At 41.3% G+C, this 23,112-nt stretch overlaps 1 protein-coding gene across 1 annotated transcript; it reads right to left on the reverse strand.

The window, feature by feature from the left end:
- Window positions 1-2,489: 2,489 nt before the first annotated feature.
- Window positions 2,490-18,528, reverse strand: LOC308105905 (zinc finger protein 654-like). The gene is made up of 12 exons (XM_080456868.1): window positions 18,394-18,528; window positions 16,392-16,537; window positions 15,879-15,960; window positions 15,625-15,760; window positions 15,280-15,482; window positions 14,074-14,210; window positions 13,786-13,927; window positions 13,245-13,529; window positions 11,815-12,975; window positions 10,080-10,954; window positions 8,125-9,179; window positions 2,490-4,581 (listed from the first exon to the last, which is right to left on the reverse strand). The coding sequence occupies exons 1-12, from the start codon at window positions 18,517-18,519 to the stop codon at window positions 4,577-4,579; spliced, it is 4,353 nt and encodes a 1,450-aa protein (XP_080312994.1). The 5' UTR covers window positions 18,520-18,528; the 3' UTR covers window positions 2,490-4,576.
- Window positions 18,529-23,112: the final 4,584 nt, after the last annotated feature.

The following is a 23,112-nucleotide window of genomic DNA, read 5'->3' on the forward strand; positions in this document are numbered from 1 at the left end:
CCCCTAAAAAACAAACAAACATTGTGCAGGTTCAGTCAGAGCCTACACCAAACTCATCTGCCAAAGTGGTATTATATTATATATCTGCTTGGGGAAAGAAGCTTCTGGTCTGTTGAGGCATTCTGTCTCTCCTCTCAAGGATCTTTAGTGCCTCTCAGAGGGCATGTGTTGGAATTGTGCTGAGCTAGGTGGAGGTAGTGCTTGAGTGTTCTAGAGGTGTTTAGTAGCACACTTCGTGGTTCACTGAGTGTTTATCAAGGGAGGTTGGAATTGGAAACCTTTTAAGCTGATGACTATTTTCATTTTCTTAAATTGAGTTTAGGTGTGTTTGTGTTTCCATATCAGAAAGTATCAAAATATCAAATATCAAAATGATAGGTTTTTTCCCCATGTTAGATAATGTGTCTGTCAACACACACTAGTATCTCTTGATATTTGAATTGCCTCATGTTGGCCTATTGCCGAAGTGTGTGCAAACATGCATACCTCTGGTTTGTTAACTTCATTGATTCTTTGGTATTCCACTGGCATAAAAAATGGTGTTTAATAGCATAGGCTAATGAGAAGGATTTTTCAGGTACAGTTAGTAAAGACAACATTCATAGTTGGCCCCTCCTCCCTTGCTCATCACAATAGCGCACACCTACAGCACAAAAATCATGCATGCATTGATTTAACACTAAATTAGACACCAATGATCTTGGGAGTCACATGTGACAGATTAGATTTTGGTATTCTATACTGTTTGCCTGTATTTTGCTCCCAGAATTATTAAGAAGGGTCCATTTCTTGCAACAAAAAACAACAACTAATAATACTAATGAACTAATAAACGCAACAACTAATCAACCCCAAATTGCAATCACATGCTGAGGGGCCCTTATACTGTACAGCACTTTCACTTCTGCAACATAGGGGGCACCACAAATCAATCACCCCACAGTTCCTCGGGTCCTGACAACCTAGGTGGAGATATGCACTAGCTCTCATGGGAACATACCTGTGCTGTTTGTTTCAGTAATCAGGCCCATTCTGACAGAACCTGTCGTGCTGCTTTCAGTCTTTGCTCCTGTAATTATACGTTCTGTGGTGGTAGTAGTAGTTAAGAGTTCCCCACTTGATGCCTGGTAAATAATGATACAGCTAAATGTACTTTGTAAATAATGCACTTTGTGTATCTTAATTTTTTGGTTATTCATCTAACAACACCTGCTTGTGATGCCTCTGTAATGTCTACAGCCCACTGTAGAATTAAATCCTGTCACTCCTCCAGGGTTGAGTCATCTTCACTTGTCAAGAGTGTGGACTTTCTTTTCTGTGTGGGATGCTATAAGAGAAACCATTAGTTGTAATAAAACATATAGCTGCTGTGCTGTGCAGCAATAGCATGGGGCCAGACATTCATATTAATTACAAATCTGTATTGATTTTGTTATGAATTGCCACACATTTTAACTTTAGACAGTTGTTGTAGCACCACCATCAAGACTATTTGCTCCCAATGCCATTTGAGGAAGTTTGGCATAGGATTATTTTCATGCATATTGGGAAGGCTAGATATGAGAAAGAAGCAATGCAAATATGCAAGAGCAGATGATGCATTAAGACTCACTTGTACTATTCTGTCCTGTCCAGTTCAGTAGCCAGTTCTGTTCTGTGATGATCAGTTTGGATTCATCAAGGGAAAAACATGTATCTTTTTCAGAGGGATTAAGATTCTATAGAAACAGACACAGCATCAGTTTGGCTCCAAAACCTCTCTTTTGTGTATACAGGGACAAAGCTGTCATTCACCCGCTGGCCTTTAAGCCAATTTTAATATAGGATAAGTTGAAAAAACTAGCTAGTTTAACGGTAAATGAATGCCCTGAAGAAGGCCATATAATAAAGGCCGAAACATGTTAGCTTGTTTTTATTGTTCAAAGATGAACTAGCCTTTGTATTAAAGCTTTTCAAACTTTTTTGAAAGATGTGGCTTGGTTTTTTCAATTTATGTGATTTTGAAGCCCCCTTATCAAAAATAGTCTGCGTTTCAAAAGTAGCTGATCACAAGCTATTTGTCATATAAGAGGTATTTAGGGCTTAAGTGGTTAACATGTTTGAAAAACAAAGGTGTGCATGCATGCAGGTCTGTGTGCGGGGGGCTCAGCTTGTTTTAAGAAGGGAGGTTCAATGGAAAAAAAGGATGGGAACCACTATTCTAGTCTGTAAGCAACAGTGTGATGAAAAACATGTTCAACCAAAGCCATAAACATATTGGCCTGTTTGATGATGTATGATTTATTTTGGGTTAAATATGCAGTTAAAGACACTTGTCTTTCTGACATGGAGTGTTCGGTGTTAATTAAAAAGCACACCAGTTGCTTTTTGCTGATGTCTTTAAATGAATGTGTAACAAAATCCACTGGCATGAAGGAAATACTAGGATAAGCAGGCTGCATGTCACATACTGTACTGACTGCAAAAATAATTCCAAATAGTCGGCCGTGTTTGTTTATTCATTGTTTATTCAAACAAAATTAATTTTCTTTAAGAAAAATAGAGGGGGCAGGAACGGCATCATTTTCAGTACAAATTCATCCTATTAACATTTGTACAAATAAATAAGCATGTGTTTAATGCACATCTCATACAAATGTCAAACCAGAGCTGTATGTACAGTATGTACATAACTTATATGTATATGTGACTAATACTTCGCAAAGTGACCAAAACAAACTTGAAAATCAAAAGTAAAATGAACCATTTGTAGTAGGAGTACATTTGAAATACTGTAGTTGCAGTTACATTGTTACTTCTAAGGATGAAACAATCGGGCAATCGATTGACAGAAAATTTGTCAAATCATTTAATTGAAATGATCCGTTTAGTTATGCATCATGAAAATATTCCTAATGTGTACGTACTATTTACAACTTCACAAAAATGTGAAAACTTGTCTGTGTTCCATATCACAAAGTGAAAAGTTTTACATTTGTCTGCTGGGTAAATATATTAAACAATATCAAGATGTTGGGATCAGAACTTGTGCTGAGCATTTACCATTCTTTTGGACATTATCTTATTTTACTGGTCTACATCATTCAGGATTACCCACAGAAATCAATGTATGAACCAATTAATCATGAAATTAATCATTAGTTGCAGGCCCAGTTACATCAGCGCACAGTAATTAACACTTAGTGATTTACAATTGGCAATGACAGTGTTGGATCAGTCCCTAATACAGTGTAATATTTCCTACAAATTGAGAGACTTGTGAGTGGTTGTCAGTTTTTTCAGTAATGTTAACCAAGACTTATTCATAGCTCTTGTAGAGCTGACAAGTTCGTAAAAAATTAATATTTGGAGGGACTTACACATGTCCTTGTCCTGACAATATCATCCAAACAAATGGAAAAAAAGACAAAATAAGTCACCAGAGTTCAACAGTTCACAGGTTTGATAGATTTTGAAGTGTATGAGGAGCAGATATCACTGAGAAGTTGTTTTGCAACTCCATATACTATGGCTGTGGTTACACTTGTCTGTTCAATGTGCAATTTGTGATGTGTCCGCATATACTGTATTATATGTGTGCACATTTTACACTGAAATTCCTATTTATTTGTTTGTCCTGTGTAGTCTCATCATTATTACAGAGCCTTATACTGTCTTTTTTAATTGTACTTTATATTTTTGATACTGTAGTACAAGACTGGGTTCAAAATTGTATTTAAAAAAAAAAAATTGCTCTTTAAATTTGGCCAAATATGTCTTTGTGATGGGATTTAATGTTGTATGTGCAATAAAGAGCCTTCTTTTCTTATTTGGATTATTCTGCAATGGTGACAGGAACTGTACCAGACGGAGAGCAGCAGTCCTGCTTCTCATTCACATTGAACAAATCTGAGGAAAACTTCCATATTCATGCCAAAAGGCAATCAAATAAAATGATAAAAAGGCCATTAATGGACGTAAAAATCAACAGATTAAAGTTAAAAACAAAATACTGTTGTTTGTCTTTGTAGTCAACATAATAAATGTGCTCTGTCAATGGATTCTAAGGAATTGGTCAATTTGGTAGCAGTTCTCAATTACCACCCCTACTCATGAGAAAAGGGCAGGGAGCATATTGACTTGACAATGAAAGCATCCTGACAAGTCAAACCGAAAGGACAAGTGTAACCCTGGTCCATGTATCAAAGTGGGATTTGCTCAAAGCATGAGGTGTAAAGGCGGTTACACACCGGCGAATATGCGAATTATACGCAAAATTCGGACTCGTTCCGAATAATTAAAAGACGCTTTTTTCGCTCCGCGAAACTGGTGTGGAAGCTTGCATTGACTTTATAAGGTTTTTTAAAAAAACGTATTATTCGCATGAAAAAAATCGCCCCGGTGTGTAAGGACCTTAACTCTCTTCCACTGCTGAAATCTTTCCCAACATGATCTGATCATGGAGTGGACCTTTAAGTATGGAAATGATAAGACAGTGTTCTACTGGAGAAATATCCTCCATCACAATCTCTATGGCTGTCCTTCAGCTCAGCTGACAGACGACCATGGCCTTTCAAGTCTCAACGCCTCTTCACCGCTAACCTAGGAATGAAAAGAAAGCATGTTGAAATAATAGTTTAACCACTTTCAACCTGGTGTACCTATACTAGGTATGTCACTATAAGCAAAAACGTAACAAATACAGATTAGAAAAAAGTTAATTTGCAAAAATAGATCTACAAGCTCTTAACATATCGCAGTGTGACATGTTAAGATCTAGTAGATGGTCCATGTTCATTATTATCTTTTACAGGGCTTAAGTGGTTAACTAATTAATAAATCATTTTCTTCAGTGCTGTAATTTAACAGAAATGTTCATTCACATTAACTGATTCACTGCCAATCACGTAGATCTACGCGAACCTATTTAAAGCCGCCACGTGCCAATCGCATAGATCTACGTGAACTAAAAAAAAAAATGTTTTCCAATTTGACCCAAAGACCAAGGAGATATGATTTGTAGAAGATCTAGACTCCTATCCACTTCCTTGTTAACTTAAAACTTATAGGCGGGTGCAGTTATGAAAAAAAGCACCTTACCCAAAACAAATTGCAACAAAACGTTTTTCAACAGTTTTTTGTAGTATTAGGTGTCCTTAATAACATACTAAAAGTTTACCAAAGTTTGATCACTGGAAAGGTGTTATTTTCAAGATGGCGTCCAAAATGGCCAAAAAATCTTTAAAATAACCTAACTCCTTCATTATTTATCCTAGACAAGTACTTTTTGTGTCTAACCCTATGTTTTGGGGGCATAGAAATCCACAGGACTTGTCCAAATTGCAGAGATACATTTAGATAATTGTGAAATCCAATATTTTGTTTTTGACTCTATTAAAACCCTCTGAAATGTTCACCCGTTTCAACTAGTTATATTTGTTTTACTGGAACAAGGCTTCAAGATATCCTCAAAACACAACAAAACAATAGTCACAATTTTCAGTCATTCAGAAGGTGGCAGAGAAAGAGAATATTGTCAGTTGATATAGTATTGCTTGCAATATTGAAACATTTTGGATAGCTCTGCGGATCAAATGTGAATCAAACTGTCATCTTGTAGACAAAATTTTGAAAAACTTTTTTAACACATTAGGAAGGCAATCAGTGTGAGTGTGTAAATAGGGGTGGCTACGGAGGTTAGTGCAGAGCTGTCAGAACCCATTTCTCTGGGTGCCTAGGCAGAGGGGAGTATGAGGGTGGGGTTGTGTGAGGAGGTAAAATGGGGTCTGGTGTAGAGTTTAGTGGGCCTAGGGTTCCCCTCAGGTGGGTACAGGGGAGTATGGGGAGTGGGGGTCACTGGATTGCTCCCTGGGCACTTGGAGCACAGAAGAGCAAAGTTATAGGAGCCAAGGAGACCCTGAGCTTCTCCTCTCCCCCATGTCCGAGGTGCAAAACCTTCAACAGTTGGCTCAGACATGTCCCATTAAAGCTATAGTGGGGCACGTGTGGAGCTCAGGACGAGTGCCCATAGGCAGCTAAAGAGAATGGGGCTTGTCAGCCCCTGATGCACGTTGTGCATCGCGATAGCCAAATTCCAATTTTCAAGTGTCCATCCTCAAGTCCTCCAGGCGAGGAGGCAAGGAGCGTCATTTTGAAGTGACAGCAATTATGACGTGTCACACAGTTGGATTGCTGGACTATTCCAGAGCTCGGAGGGTTGTCATGTGGAGGAGGAGAAATTATACGCCACGCATTTCAACGAAGACAGTTCCCCAAACGATACATGAAAGATACACTTGTATCTTCCCAGATTTCACTCCAAGTGGCTTAGGGAGCCTGCGCTCACCTCACGCTGGAGGACAGAGTGAGGAGGAGGCAGAAATGAAGCTTATGCGTTAGGCTGAGAGGAGTATCCCTATGTCGCCTGGCTCACTGAGTCCCACTGGTCCCAAGTGGACCTCCATGCTGGCTCCTATGCCCGAGATGGGCACTCGTGAGTGGGCATAGTTAGTGAGGAGCCCCCCATAGTTGTGGTTGTAAGACCTCCACGTGGTGCATGACTGTGTGTCAGGCAGTCAGGGGTGTCCCTATGTCTGACTGGCTCACAGAAGACCATTAATATTCCCAGGGGCCCCCAGTGACTTATTATGCCTCAGAGCGTCCCCTCCCCTCAAATCAATTTTTAAAGTTAAAATTATCCAGACAAAAAGATCAAAGTTCAAGGTTATTGCCAGCAGTACCAATCACAAAATAAAAGACATGTGAAATTAATTTTGCACTAAAACCCCACACAACTACTACAATCTCAGGAATAAGATGTCTGTGACAAGCAAATCTGAACCCTATCCGGCCACACTCCTCTACCACCCCTACCCAAGACAGTAGACACTAAATGTTGTGATAGCTCTGTGCTGACTTACAATGTTTACAAATGTCACAGTACCGAATAATGAATTTATTCCTTTTTTGGTATGAAAAGAAATCTCCTGAAAGCTTCAACAGAATGTGAATTACCAATTCACCAATCCTGGGATTATGTAGAAAAGGGAGAAATGTCAAATTACATTGTTTTATTTAATTTATTTATTTATATATATATATATATATATATATATATATATATATATATATATATATGTGTGTGTGTGCTTATAACCATGCTTATAACCAATTCCTTTATAATTGAACTTGTAATCACTTGACTATAATTTATATATCTGAATTAGATTTCAAGATTACCAAAACATGGGGTTAGGCACCAACATTACTTGTCTAGGATGAATAATGAAGGAGTAATGGTCTTTTTAAGGAACTGGCGGCGGCCATCTTGAAAATGTTACCTTTCTAGTGGTCCGATTTTGGTAAACTTTTGATATGTTATTAAGTACACCTAATACTACAATAATCCATTGAAAAACCTTTTGTTGCAATTTGTTTTGGGTCAAACCATAACTGCACCCGCCTATTAGAAATGATGTATCTCTGGCACTGGCTAAAAAAATATGAAAATACCTCTGGCAGTTAATGGGTTAAAGGGGAAAATACAAACATTTCTTCATCACCACGCCCGCCCTGACAGCTATCGTTTGCTTTTTGCATCGTTTTATTGTAATGCTCATGGTTGTGCATGAATTTACACTACAATGCACACAGGAGATGTTATTATGGTATTTGGTTGTTTGAGCTTGTTGTTATCCATGGTACTATTGTGTTGTGTGCGCACCTGGTGCGTCATGGCACACAGACGGGCGGTCAGATATATTTACGCACAACTTATGGACCCTATGTCCACAGTGTGCCAGCAGAAGGGTGAGTGTGGCTGTGATGGCTCATCTATTGGGCATCTATTACTTTCTCGTTATCTTTACATTTGCAGACTTTACCTTATTATGTGACTGTGTGATAAGAGGCAGACAAGATAAAGTTGTTTCTCAGTGGATTCTGGCCAGTCTAGGCAAAAGTTGCCAGGGCAAACTTCAGGGGAAATAAACGACTATACATACATACACATTATTCATTCACGTACACACACACACACACACACAGTATAAACACAATCTTGACATGAAATCTTAGATTGTTTGTTAAAATATAGCTATAATAATATTGTAATATACTTTGCAGCCCTAAAGACAGTATACTTACTTTCATCGTCTGAATCAAAGCCAAAGAGTGCAGAGCAGGTGTTTAGGGCTTGGTGTTTCTGCATTTCCTCTACGCTGCTGAAGAATGACAGACACTTGTTGCAACGACTTCTGGTCTTGACCTCAGGGATCTCCTCTTTAACCTGCTTCTCTTGCAACTTTTTGTTGTAATTCCTATAGGTCGAACTCTTGGTCTTTGGTGGGGTCTCTTCGACGGACCTCCTCTTGCGCATGCTGAGCTCCTTTTCGTTCATATAAGAGGAGGGTGGCGGCCGGATCAAGGGAGTTTTGACGAAGTATGTGTTGGTAGGATCTTCCGGTTTGAAGGTTTTGAGCTTGGTGCTCCGCAGCTCCTCCAGACCTTCAAAGACAGTGACCGTCTGACCCTCAGACTCTTTGACGTCCAAGCCGGGTTCCGTGGTCTTCTGCTCTGGATCTGCTTCACCGAGAACATTGGAGGTGGCAATCTCTCCCTCAGACATTTGGTCTCCCTTTCCCTCCACATGTCCGTTGAAGAGTGTGGTTTCAATGTCCCTGGTTTTGGAAATGTCGACCATCTCGGGAGCAGTGGGCAAATTCAGCATGTTTTGATCACCGTCAGGGTCCGAGACTGTTGCGCCCTGTCCTTGAGGTTCACTTTCATCAGTCTCTGTAGGCGTTCCAGATTTAGAGATCTCTTGATGATGTCCTTTAGGTTTCTCCTTCTGTCCCTTCCCACCTTGCATCCAAATCTCCTCTATCTTCACCCTCTGCTTCCACGGAGCTTCGGCGCTCTGCGTCTTGTGCCTGTTGGGTCCTATTTCCATCTCTTCTTTCTGAGGTGCTGGGGTGTAGTGTCTCCACTCATGATCATATAGACTCTGGATGAACGAGAATTGCTGTCGACAGCCTGCGTAGGAACATTGTGGTCTAAAGGGCTCGTGGATCGGTACGTGGTCCTTTAGTTCCTGGTGGGTCAAGAAGCGCATGCTGCACTCCACATGGTAGCAGAAGTAGCGGAGAGGAGCGTCGTGGAGCTTCATGTGGTCCTTGTACTGCGGGAGGAACTGCATCTGCCTGCCGTTGGAAAAGAAACAACCAATGCTCATTCAGTCAGCACAGGACAGAATTTGTACAAAACCTTGACAGAGGCCTTATTCAAGATTTGTGTACTATTCATACAGACTGACATAATCCATTTAAGTTGGTTGGCTAACGAAATTCAGTTCAGGAACCAAATCCAAAATCCCAAGTACCCATAAAAATAATTGCATTTCGTTCTGCTTATCATTTCCTAGACACCAATTCATTGTAGCAAACAAAGGCTGATGAATACGCCTGACAGAGCATGTGTACGTGCACATACATTTGTTTTGCATGTCTATGAACATACGATTGATTAAGGTTCCGGTTGGTTTCCTACAAATTAGACAACAAGCAGCTCAAAATGTTATTATCCCCAAATGGTTAATCTGCTACCGTGTTCCACTGTATTGTCAATTTGTCATGGAATAAACATAAGGATAATATTTAAATTGCAATTTGCATAGACTATCTCAGGTACAATAGCGTTTGTACTGGTAATAGTAAATACTATTTACTTCAGTTAATGCTTAAAAGAATGAAGACATTTTTGTTATCTATACATTTGGCCTCATCTTTTTCTTTCTTTACCATTTTGGATGTAACCAAACAGGGAATCGATAAGAACTGGAATCGATAAGCAGAATCGGAATTAGAATCAATAAAATGTGGGACACTATTAATTTTGAGAACCAAAGGTTACTTTTATGGTTGGTCATGGATAAAAAAAAAATAACACTTGGAAAAAGGGTCCCTTCTTGAGGACATTTCAACCAAAGATGTTACCTCTCTTTAACTGCAGCAACAAGTATTGGACATTTTAAGCAAAAACACTGGTTACATTGTTAAAATGGTCAGAGAAACATGAAATAATTTGAGATTGTACCAACTTACCTTTGACAGGTCATGCATTTGTACTTGGACCACACAAATGTCTTCTCTAGCACCCTGTCCTCAGTCGGATGGTATTTGAGGGCGTGTCTTAGTGTGGGGCCAACCTTCGTGAACACTTTGTCACAGAGCTCCGAGGGGCACAAGTTGTACGTCACGCAAAAACCACCATATCCATTTTCCCCTGCTCGCTTCTCCTTCACCTCCTCTGCTCCTGCTTGCTCCGCCACAGATGCATGATGTCTCACCATCACAAAGTCTTCTGAAAAAACCACTTGTTCGTCCGTGAAGTCTTTTTGCTTGGATATAGAGGAATCAGCGTTGTTGCCAGTTTTGTGCAGTTTTCTTAAGTTGATACGTAGATTTCTGATGATCCTGCTCTCCCTGCTGAGCTGGAGGCTTGGTTTAGTTTTGAGATTGTTCTTTTTGCTCTTCTGCTTCTCATCTCCATCTTGGTTCACATTTTCTGAAACCGTTTCCGTTCCGTTAACTGGAGTTGCCTCGATGTCTGGCTTATTTCCACTTGGCCCGTCCTTGCCACTCAGTTTGCCCTTGTCCTTTTTGCTAGGTTTGCCCGTGTTCTTTTTGCTGGATTTGTCCTTGTTGTTGGGTTTTCCCTTGCCCTTTTTGCTGGGTTTGTCTTTATCCTTGCACATTGTGTCAATGTGGTCCATTATGTGGTTTTTGGCAAATGGAAGCGTCCTGAACCATTTTCCGCAGAGTATACATCTGAGTTTGTTCTTCTTTAGGTGGGAGAGGGCATGTCTCATCACATTCAAGCCCTTGAAGTCTTTCTGGCAGAGGATGCAGTGGTGCATCAAGTGGCAATATCGCTGCCTCTTCTCCATCTTCTCCTTCCACGTCTCCTTGACTTTCACCTGCTCAAGAAAAAAAAAGAAACATGATAAACAACAACAACTTTTTATTACCTTTGAATTGAATCCATGGCGAATAGAAAAAGTAAACAAGGTAAACAAATTACAGAAACAATTTCTATAATTTGGCGTATTGTGTTCGTTGGTTTGTCTGTTAGCAAAACAACTTGAGAATGGATGTCCAGTAAAGGTTACGATCAAGGTCAAAATCAAGAATGGATGGGCAGAATGTCTTGAGACTTGATGGGAAATATCAGTGGGCTACCCTGAGTTGACCCTCATTAATATTGCCTGCCATGGACGAATTAATTCGTCAAATTCTGCTATGGCCCAGCCTGCCAAGGACGAGTTTGGACGAGTTTAAAATAAATAAATAATAATAATTCACGCAGAACCAGAGATAACGCCATCCAAAGATGTGCTGCTCCATTCACTCCCTGGTTAAGGCTCTATCTCGGCTCCTGTGTACTTTTTTTTTACACTATATATTTTTGGCAAAACATGCTATTTTCAACAACTATGGAACGGATAACCGCTATCGGATATTTTTTTCCCCATTCTACGAGACTCCTGTGTGTGTAATGAGGGGATCACCGTGCGGATAGCATTCACAGAAAATATTCCATGATTTTTCAAAGGTTGATAAAATCGCTTGTTTTCGCTGGCAGTAGCGTAACACTATGCACTCTACTGAGCACAATGTGTCTAGTTTTTCACACACCAAATTAGTTATGTATATTATTGGGCCAGGTTCAAAAAGGGCATTCTTTTGAATTTACTAGAACATGAGTTTTCTTCCTGTCAACATTAGTTACAGAGCCATAACATCATCTTTCAATAAAGCAGCAATTGAGCCAACTAACCTGAGGATGTAACCCTTTTATTGTTTCCACCAGTGGTTTCTCCTCCAGCTGTGTGTCACCATTTTGTGTATGTGCCTCCTCTGGGGACTGTGGGGGCTGAAGTGTCCCAGCATCAGTGTTTTTAGAATTAAGGGAGTAGTTATGGAACAGTTCTATTGGAAAACCTAATAGCTCAAAGGCTGGCTCGCCAAGCTCAGGACCACTTTCAGCAGTATGGGCAGGAAGCTCAGGCTCGCTGGGAGGATGGCCTTCACAAGACGTCAAGTTGACCTCTGTGTGAGACACTGGTTGGTTCACATGTTCTCCAAGACTGCTCTCATCGACCACATCAACATCGCTCCCAATCCCAAGTCTTTTCTCCTCAAGTTCTTTAATCTTTTCATGTGTAATATCTCTGAGTGCATTATTTATTTCAAGTTTATTTTCCTTCTGAGATTCCTCCTGCCCTCCACCCTCTGTATCCATTTCATCCATGATCCCCCGATCGTCCTCTTCAAGAGAAACTTCGTTCTCCGGGTAAGAGAGTTCCAATCTCTGTGAAGTCTTCCTTTTCTTGACCTTGACCTTTGTCTCTGTGAGCCCCTGTGCCGGCTCTGACAAAGGAGGCCCTTGCAACCACCTTTTCTTGCGACCCTTCCTTTTCAGAATATTGTTCTTCACGCATCGAGACAAGTACTCCCTCTGGCGGTTGAGAGGTAATTTGACAGGAGCAGAGATTTCTATTCTGGTGTATTTGCGTCTTAGTGAGTACTGGGAATTAATAGCTGCGAACGAGGGTTTGCCGTAGAATTTTATCTCCGGGTCGTCGCCGAAGTCTGCCTCGTCGTCAGATAGAGATAGGGTTCTCTTCTGCCTCCTCCTCCATTTCCTCCTCTTCACTTGAGTAGCACCTGAATCAGACAGCTTTCCTGTCCAATGCTCTGTTGCGGTCTGAGAGTGCAATGAGATTCTTTGAGTCGAGTGTATTGAGTGCAGAGGGCACAATTCACCAGCGTGTTGATCTGCTATCAGCACTTGCTCGTATTCCTTCTCCTCTTCCGCCTCCATCTCACTCAGCACGGCAGCCTTCAGGGCCTTGTCGCTGAACAGCTCCAAGCAGTGGGTTCTAAGGGTCAGGAGGTTCCAGAACTCTGGATCAAAACACAAGGCCTCTTTCAGTATCTGGGGAGCAAAAGAAGAAAAATACAATGTTAAGCATGAAACCCGCTTATTCCATCATGCTAGGCTTGTTTGTCTAACAATAAAGTTCCCTCCTTTTTTTCTTCTTCTACACCAAATCTCTTAGCCAGAAATAGCCCATCTACAAGCTCACAACGTGTCACGTCACGTCGAGTTGCGAGCTTGTAGATTTGCTACTTTTGCTGAATGTTAACCTCAGAATAGAGACGCTAGGGTTCATGTGGTTAAAATGCTGGCAGTCCCTCTCCAACCTGTAGCATGTGGAAGCGGACATTGGTGGGGATGGGGCTGTTGCAGGGGTGCAGCTCCTCGTCAGGGTGCCTGTACAGCAGGCACACGGTCCTGTAGGCCTCCAGGCTACGCTCCTGGCAGAACACCAGCAAGGCGCAGGCTCGGCACACCTCCAGGTCATCGGGTAACAGGAAAGCGATGGTCTTACACACCAAGGAGTAGGTAACTGGGTCGGCCTGCAGGTTGCATAGCTGTAGGGCATGGGCGCAGAGCTCTACACAGAACTGGACGCCTTCTTTACCCAGCTGTCAGTACACAAAAACACACATTATGTTTCATTGATTATAAGTAAATTACATTACCCTGTCTTTGTACTTGGTTTCGCACTGTGTCGCTCAGTGAAAATAGCCGATCTACAAGCTCACAACGCTCTCATTGTAGATCGGCTATTTTGGTGCTCAACACCGGCGTGCAACCAAGTATAAAATCGGCTTTATAGTATATAGTTTGACACACAGGACATGGGGTCGGGGGGAAACGGCAGCATGATCCTGGACCTACCTCCGCAGTCACCACTTTGAAGAAGGGGAAGATGGCTCTGACATTGGAAGCAGAGGAGGCCATCTGGCGGCACTCAGCCAGGAAGCCCTGTCTGGAGGGATGAGCCCTTAGATGTAGTCTGCTCCAGATGAACACCAGGTCCCTGGATGGAGGGGGAGAAACCTCTGAATAATCTCAAAGATCAACAATAGATGCAGGCCTAGGTGTTAAGTTGTCCTGAAGGCAAATATCATTCTGATAGAGGAATTTAGTGGTGTGTGTATGATGTCTAAGGGTATTGGGACTAACCAGATATAGTACATATCTCCATTGTGAAGCTGCTGGTTGAGGAAGGCTTTACACAGCGACAGTAGCACCTCGCCTTTCTCCACACTCTCTATGTTGCAGATGATCTCCACTGCATCCCGGCCATCCAGCTCAGCCATCTGAGCAGCGAGATTATGCATGATACATATAGCCTCACTTATCCTCAGTTGCTTGCAGGTGTCGCGCAGCGAAAATAGCAGATCTAAAAGCTCACAATGCATCAGAGAGCTTGAGGATCGGCTATTTTCGGTGTGTGACATCCGCTCGCAACTAAGTATAAATCAACACACAGAGGATTCTGCCAGATTTCTGACTTGCTTTATCTCATTTACTGACTTCTCCATTTCCCCTTAACCCATTAAGGCCTGAGGTTCCGATTCCACAAATGTCTACTAAATCCAAGAAGTTCTGAAAAACGTATGTTGTTATATCAGTGGTTCTCAGACTTTTTCATGTCAAGGACCTCCAAAATGATATGTAAAATGTTCGCTTTAAAAAATATGTATATCAAAAGATTTGCGAAAATTTTCACGATATATATATATTTTTTAGATCTACAAGCTCATAGTGCGGCACTCGGTGCCGCGCTATGAGCTTGGATATCTGCTATTTTTGAATAGCCAAAGTATAAAATAATGGTTTAAGTGGTTACACAGATGCGTTCCCGGTCTTAACACACTGACCGCCGGGCCCGTAGTTCTACGGGCCGTTAAATCCAACGCTTAAGCGCCGATCCCGTAGCCTACGGGCTGTGGTGCTTTTTCCTTTTTTTCGAATTTTTTTTTTTTTCAATTTTCCGGTACGGCACATTTCATTGTAACACCACCGGAAACAGAATTATTTGGGATCCGGTTTTGACGATCACGCCGGCTCCCATTCTAAAGTCTACACTGAAACGCCATTTTCTTCGATTGTAGTTTTTCTCCTCGCTGATCACTGTTTAACATAAACCGTTCTAACTCAACAATGGATGCCCCGTTTGACACGTGGTTTGGACTGGTAGACACAGGGAGATGTCCGCGATGTTTACAAACAGTGCACAGATCAATCTTAAGGATTTTAACGACGTCTATGGCGACGTGAAAAAAACAAAAAACAACAATAAAACGTTGGCACTGGTGAGTACATTATGAGATTAACCTCTGGCGGTCAATGTGTTAATGGGTTAACGTTCATTTGTGTACTTACCTCCTTGTGTAAGTGCTCATGTAGCGAGGCATTGTAGAGGCAAGTGAGATAAGCCTGGTGGAAGTAGCTGTGTTTTCCAGCCTCGCTGTGCTCCAGGCACGTCTTGGTCAGCGCCATGGCCTCCTGCACGCGTTCACACGCCTGCAGGTAGCGCACGCGCAGCTCAAGGAACACGGGCACCTCAGAGCTTAAGAACTCATCCACTGTACAGAGGGAGAAGAACAATGTGAACGATGAGGGGGGCCTTTGGGGGGTTAGCATGCGTCTTCAAAGGACTTTATTAATCCCAATGGGAGCAATTAGTTTCAAGTGTGTAGTAGTAGAGTATGGGTTGATGAGCGTTACCCTCTGTCTGTGTCAGGGAAGTCTCTCTCATGATGCCCTGGAGAACTGGACTTTCCCAGGGGCCACCTGCTTTGATGGTCTGCCTCACCTGCACGAAGTAGACATTTCTGTGCCTCAGAAGCCGCAAGTGGCATTCCTGCAGAAGGAGACGCATAAGACTTGATTCACTTTCCCCCCTAACACCTCTCTCCTTCTCGTCTCTTTGATGAGACGACTGAGACAAGAACAACAACGTTATGTTACTTTGTCCTCACCTGGAAGGAGTCTAGGATGTCCTTTATGGGAGCTTCCACAAATTCCTCTTTGCTGAAGAAAAGCATCAGCTCAAAGTAGCTCCTACAACAATACAACACACGTTGAATGAAACATTATATGAACATAAACAAATAAAATAGAATTTTTAATTCACTCCGTAACACACTTTCTTTTCATTAAACTATTTCCCCCCTCATATATTGGCTGTGAAGTCTGGATACTGTGTATTCAGCAGCAGCCTACTAAGCATCACTGTGCTGTTGTTCAATGGCTGATTACTAGCTGTGGCACCAGTGTCCTGATCACAGCCAAAGGCATAATAGTATGCGACTATTGGCTGTAACTTGTGCCAAATGACAACTGTTGTGACAACTGTTGAGCCGAATGACAGCAGTCGTGATGCTCAAACGGGGCAACTATCGTCAGCACAGTCTTGAAAACGTATTTGATAGTGTTATGAACATGAGAGCATAAAACTTCCCTTCCTTCAATTAAGTGAGATGGTGACTTACAAAGCCAGACTGCTGAGGGCATATCGAATGTGCTGGCAGTCATCAGGAAAGGCAGCGGTGGCTTTGGTGAAGCTGCAGAGTGCTGTCCGCAGCACCTTCAGCTGGGGGAGAGGCACCTGCCATCTGCCTGTGTGCTCCTCCACCAACTGCACAGGGAGAGAAACAGCCAGGCAACAACACGTTTCATTTACACACACATGCACGCAGCTATTGCTATAAACATTTAGGAACAAACGTATGCATAAAGCTGACCCCTTCGCAACCCCTTTTGTAACAGCAGAAAATAGATGCACTGGCTCGCTGACCAGTAGAGACTCAAGAAGTGTCATTCTTGTATGTAAGAGATGTCAATATCTTATGATACAATTCACACACACATCATAGACATTATAATTACACACACATCATAGACATTATAATTACACAACTGAACTACTTGCATAACATTAACGGGACACACAGGCCATCTGAATGTAAACATACAGGGTCCACTGGCTGTCGTTAGCAAGACCCATAGATCATTTAACTTGGCTACCAACCAGTAGGGACTAACCAGCAACAACAGCAGATCAATGGTGTAAAGTACATTTACTCAAGTACTGTACTTGAATAAAGTTGAGGTATTTTCACTTTAGTGGAGTATTTCCAATTCTTATACTCCACTAAATGTTTTTCTGTAATTTCACTCCACTAAAATTATTTGACAACTTCAGTTACTAATGACTTCTTCTTCTTTTTTTTATTACTAGACATACTTTAACCACTTACGCTGTATATATATAATATAGCTGTAGTGTACAACCCTCGTAGACGTATTTATGATTCTGACGTTTTCAATCTACGAGAGTTGTAGGGTTCACGCCCCATGGAGACATGGACTTTCTGCACTATGCCCCTCAGATACTCCAAATGTGTACAGATTGAAAATAAAAGGTGCTTACCCCAAAGCCCCAAATGTTAACTACTTCTACGCGGTAGTAGTTTAAAGTAATAATCCATATCTTTCAATAAAGAAGTGTTTTAATGCCGTCTGTGGCCGATTCTGTCGGAAGTTCCCAATGGGCGGTAGCGACGGGTAGTGAGGGGGCGCATCCGGTGAAACCCGGAATTACACTAAATGTAAACAGGAAGTAAACGAGGGTGAAAAAATGGCGTTCGGCCACAGACGGCATTAAAACACTTCTTTATTGAAAGATATGGATAATTACATTAAACTACTACCGCGTAGAAGTAGTTAACATTTGGGGTTTGGGGTAAGCACCTTTATTTTCAATTTGTACACGTTTGGAGTATCTGAGGGCAATAGTGCAGAAAGTCCATGTCTCCATGGGGCGTGAACCCTACAACTCTCGTAGATTGACATCAGAATCATAAATACGTCTACGAGGGTTGTGTATACTACAGCTAGTATATATATATATTTCGGCTATTTGAAAATAGCAGATCTACAAGCTCACAGCGCGTTGTGTGAGCTTATAGATCTGCTATTTTTTTTTTTTTAAACTTGAAATGTGACATTCTGCATAATGAGTACTTTTACTTTTGGTACTTCTAAGTATATTTTGATGCCAATACTTTTGTACTTTTAGGTAAGTAAATTCTGAGCACCAGACCTTTACTTGTAAAGGAGTATTTCTAAATTGGGGTATTTGATACTTTTACTCAAGTAAAAAATTTGAGTACTTCTTCCACCACTGCAGCAGACAAACTGAAATCTTACATCAGAATTTAAACCTGGACCTATAGATTGATACCGTAGGCACCCAGAAAACCACTGAATCTATAGGTTGATACCGTCGTAAGCACCCAGATAACCACTGGATCTATAGATTGATACCGTTAGGCACCCAGATAATCACAAAACAGTTGAGTGTTCATTGTTATTGTTGTGTGTTCATCATGTAGCTTTATGGCTAACACAATGCTAAGCTAGTGGAGCAGCCAGGTTAGCATGACAGCCAAACAAAGAGCATTCCTCCGTGTTTCAGACTACTAAACATACCGTGCAGAACTCGGAACAATACTCCTTGCTGTTCAGAGAGGACTGGTCGCTGCAGTGTCGGACTAACAACGCGTCCAGAGCCGATTCAAACCTGTCTGTCTCCAAGTCACTATCGCTGTCCGCCATACTGGTTGGTTTATCCAGCGCATAGACCGTGGATAGTGTTGCCAGGTCCAGTGTTGCCAGATTTTGTGAGAGAAAGAAGCAGCAAGGTCTAGAAAAACAAGCCCAAAAGATGAAAATTAGGCCACAACAACATGAGCACTTAATTATCGGCTATTTGAAAATAGCCCATCTACAATGAGCTTGTAGATCTGCTATTTTCAAAAACTCTTGAAATAAAATGTGGAATATTTTGAAGGTTTTTGAAACATTCTGACAACACATGGTCCCTGTGTCACAAAACATTTGAATACAAATATTTGAGAACCACTGGTTTGAATAATAATATTTTTTTGGAAGCAAGCCTAAATAGGCAAGTACACTTTAGAAACAAGCCAAAAATAAAACGCAACCCGCAACTAACCATTTTTTACAAGCAACTTTACGGAGCAGTCGACATGCATGGCATGGCAACACTGATGGCAACACTGATAGACTGCTTACAGTGCTTACAGACTGCTTACAGTGTTGCCAGGTCTGTGGGGTAATACCCCCCTTTCCCTAAACACCCCCATTGATTGATTGATTGAAAACTTTATTAGCAGTTTGCAAAAAACAAGCACAGGAAAGTACAGTTCAATACTAGCCCTAGAATGTCTGTGATCTTACATACATTTCAAGTATTCCAAATACACAGTCATAGATCGCGGGGCGACTTGAGTGATGGACCGTTTGGGTACATTCGGTCCGTCACTCAAGTCGCCCCCCCTAGCTCCCTACAAAAGTCGTCCGTGTGCAACTCGTGAAAAAGTGGAGATATTTGACTAAACACACGTTTTCTGGCAGAACTTTCAAATGGATATGAAACTAGAGGACAAAATATGACTCCAACTCTTAGGAATTAATTATTGGGTGAGTACAGACGGAGTTTAGAGCACTTTTATGGCCGCGCAGATCGCCACTACACAGTGGGGCTCCGAGAGCGATCTATGACTGTGTATTTGGAATACTTGAAATGTATGTAAGATCACAGACATTCTAGGGCTTCAATTCACTTCTAAGTTCAATACAAGGTTTGCTAAGAGGATTTTAAACCCAAGAAAGCACTATGGCTTGTTTCCATCGGGGTCCTTTGTACTCAATTCATCGAAACATTTAATGACGGACAAATATAGGCTACAACACTACTATGCAAAAACATCAAACAGCTGTTTGATGTTTTTGCATAGTATTGTAGCCTATGCCCTTTGAGTTTGCACTAGGCAAAGGGTCGCCTAGGCAACCCTTTGCCTAGTGCAGTCAGTGGTTCTCAAACCTTTTCGTGCCAAGGACCCCCAAGGCCCAAATGTATTAGCCCGCGGACCCCCACCTGAACGTGTTTTGTGCCAGGGACAGGGACTCCCAGAAGAGAAGATTTGTAAAAAAAAAATTAAACCATACAAATCTAAATATTTCAAAAGTTTCCAAACATTTTCTACCTATATTTTTCAATGAAAATTCTAAAATAGCAGATGTACAAGCTGCAAGAACCACTGGCCTAGTGTGAAGCAGTGAAGCGCCTAAATATAAACCCAATTAACTGTAAAGGAATGAAAGCGTGTTTTCAGATTCAAATGAGGAATTTTACTTGGTTCATTGCTTTCAGACACATAGAACAAACAACCAGAAAAAAATAGTAAGAGAGAGAGAGAGAGAGAGAGAGAGAGAGAGAGAGAGAGAGAGAGAGAGAGATAAATACACAAAATAAGATTAAATAAATAGACTTAGAGTCTGACCATAGCCTTCTGCACTGAGTTAACATGTATCAGTGAAGTAAAAGTAGCGTATAATGCACATTCTATATGCAGCGAATACATTCATGAACTTGCATCTATCGCCTATGTAAAGATGATCAGCAGTGAGTAGGCCTAGATATGAGACTGATGTATGTACAGTCAGTGTCAGCCGGCCTACAACATTTGGTATGTACAGTCTATGAATGATTATATATAGTCTGTCAACAAAGAAACATTTACCATAATATAGTTATGCTTAACAACGTGCCTCTGTCATGTTTATGTACTACTGTATAGTGTATCTATATCCCAGCAGTCCATGTGCAAATGTCCCTACACAGAGTACTACTGCCTGGTCAGTAATCCAAGAACAGAACACACTATGAAGGTCAAGCTTGGTTATGGAGCCTGATCGCTATACTGGCACAAAGGACTGTCCGAGTCACTTTGTTAGTGCTGGGGCCTGGGGCTCTGTGGAGCAGATAGATGATGACATCATTAGGGCTGTCACGATTGCAATTGATTGAATGATTTAATTGTGTTTTTGCCATTGAACATTGGAACATATAAATACTTAGTACATAGTTTTTTGTTGCATTTAGGCTTTGCAATCAGACATTTCACAGGGCAGATATGACAAATGATCAAATAAACCAAAATAAATAATGTAGGCTACTATGGCCAAACAGGGCATATTTAAAAGAGAAATAATATAGCTGAAATAGCAGATCAAGCTCACAAAGTGTTGCATTGCGAGATTGTAGATCTGCTATTTTTGAAAATGGATGAACATTTTTCAACAGATGAATTTATACGGGATGAATGGAAATTATTCTGACGATTATGCAAAATGATTGCAATTATCTCAAATAATTACGATCAGGAGATTATGGAATAATTGTGACAGCCGTAGACATCATCCACACTAATCATTTGCAGACCTGGCATCCTATAGTGTGTACCAATTATAGATTTTTAAAATATTTTTAATATTATATGGTGTAGACTGATGATAGGTTCTTGGTTTACCTATGATCCTAGATTACTTTTTCTCTTCATTTGATGTATTACCTCGTGTTTACCTTGGTCACTGTAAATCACTCTGGATTAACAGTGTCTGCTATAAATGCCTAAATTATAAATTGTAAATTGTAATGTTTCCCCCGGTATGCAAATCAGGATGCAGGCAGATCTTCTCAGCTGACCTATGAGTGTCCAACTTGGTGGCTGAGGAGGTGAAGAGGACTGACTCTGTGACAGCAGTGTAGAACTGGATCATCAGTTTGTTTGAAATGTTTAATTCCTGCAACTGCCAAAGTAATGAAAAATAAGCTTATACACATAGATATATCTATTGATCTATATCTATCGATCTCTATATATATATATATCTATATAAAGATAGATAGATAGATAGATAGATAGATAGATAGATAGATAGATAGATAGATAAAAATGTGCCAACATTTTCCACCATATTTCAGTCTGGTCAATTTAACATGAGCACGGCACACATATATTATTATGGGCCTCTCATTACTATTGAAGCCACCATGACAGTGATTTGCAAATGAATCGTGAAATAGTTGGCAAAAAAAATGTCAATCATGACTAAATACCCTTTTAAGAGACAAATTTATTCAGTCATATGAATTAGAATGAAGAAATCCAGATTCATGTTTATCGCTGGGTCCTGCTGAGACATCTGGGGAATTTAAAGGGCCTTGTAAATCTCTTGTGTTTGTGGATCTGATGACAAAATTACAGTAGTAATTAAGTAGGCCTACCGAGCAATCCTGCAAATCCTGATTCAAGAAAGTTGGATATATACAATGAGACACTTACACTGTTGATCAGTATAGGCTTAGTACAATGTTTATTAGGCAATGGACATTTTGCAAGCATACAAACAGTTCAAGTTTTACTATTTTATGCCTACAAATGTTTCATCTCCGTATGTAGGCCTATAGCTACTTACGACCACAATGGAAACAAGTCCCCAGGACTTTTGTGTTTATCCTTTTAATGTCTTACTGTACCATGTGTTGTTTACATTTCTGACAACTAAAGTATTCAATCAAAACTTAAATGCAGGGGGCAAAGTGGCGCAGTCGGTACGGTAGCGCTGTCGCCTCACAGCTAGAAGGTCCTGGGTTCAATTCCTGCCGGGGCGCTGGGGGCGTGTCCTCCCTCCACGTCATCAGTGTCCATACGCTAGGTGGGGTTGGCGAAAGGGCCTTTCTGTGTGGAGTTTGTTCTTTCCACATGCTACGTCCTACCGGGGAAACTCCCCCTGTCAAGTGATAAGCAACGGCTAGCTCCTCATGCATTGAAGGAGGCATGAACTCAGTTCTGGGCTCTCCCTATAGGCTGGCAGAGGGAGAGTAGCGCCCAGGATAACATACGGTATAATACCTGGTTGTGAGCAGTCAAGGATATGGCTTCACAGCTGGGGACTGTGTAATTTCTGACTGAATAGTTCTCACGCTCAGGGCTTAGGGCTGTGATGCTCCTGGCTGGGTATTTCTGCCCCTGAACGGATTGTTTCAGTTCAAGTTAAACGTGGAAAAAGCACCCAATACACCATAGGTGTGATTAAAACAATATAGAAAAAGCCTGTGGGTGGCAGTGCATGGTCAGAGGGTGACACTGTAGCAAGGGCTCATTAGGAACTTCCCAGGTCCAAAGTTCTCTTAAGCTTCTCTCTGGTGCTGGAGGGAAGGGGTTAGACAGACGATCAGTCAGGCAGAACAACAGTATTGTGAATCTAACTGCTCCCCGGTGGCTTCTGCAGCAGCCTGAGGCTGTCTTCCTGCACAGCCTTCTCCTTCTTCTCTAATGA

This window comes from Gymnoscopelus braueri (genome assembly GCF_963280865.1).
Source record: "Gymnoscopelus braueri genome assembly, chromosome: 18".
Lineage (NCBI taxonomy): Eukaryota > Metazoa > Chordata > Actinopteri > Myctophiformes > Myctophidae > Gymnoscopelus > Gymnoscopelus braueri.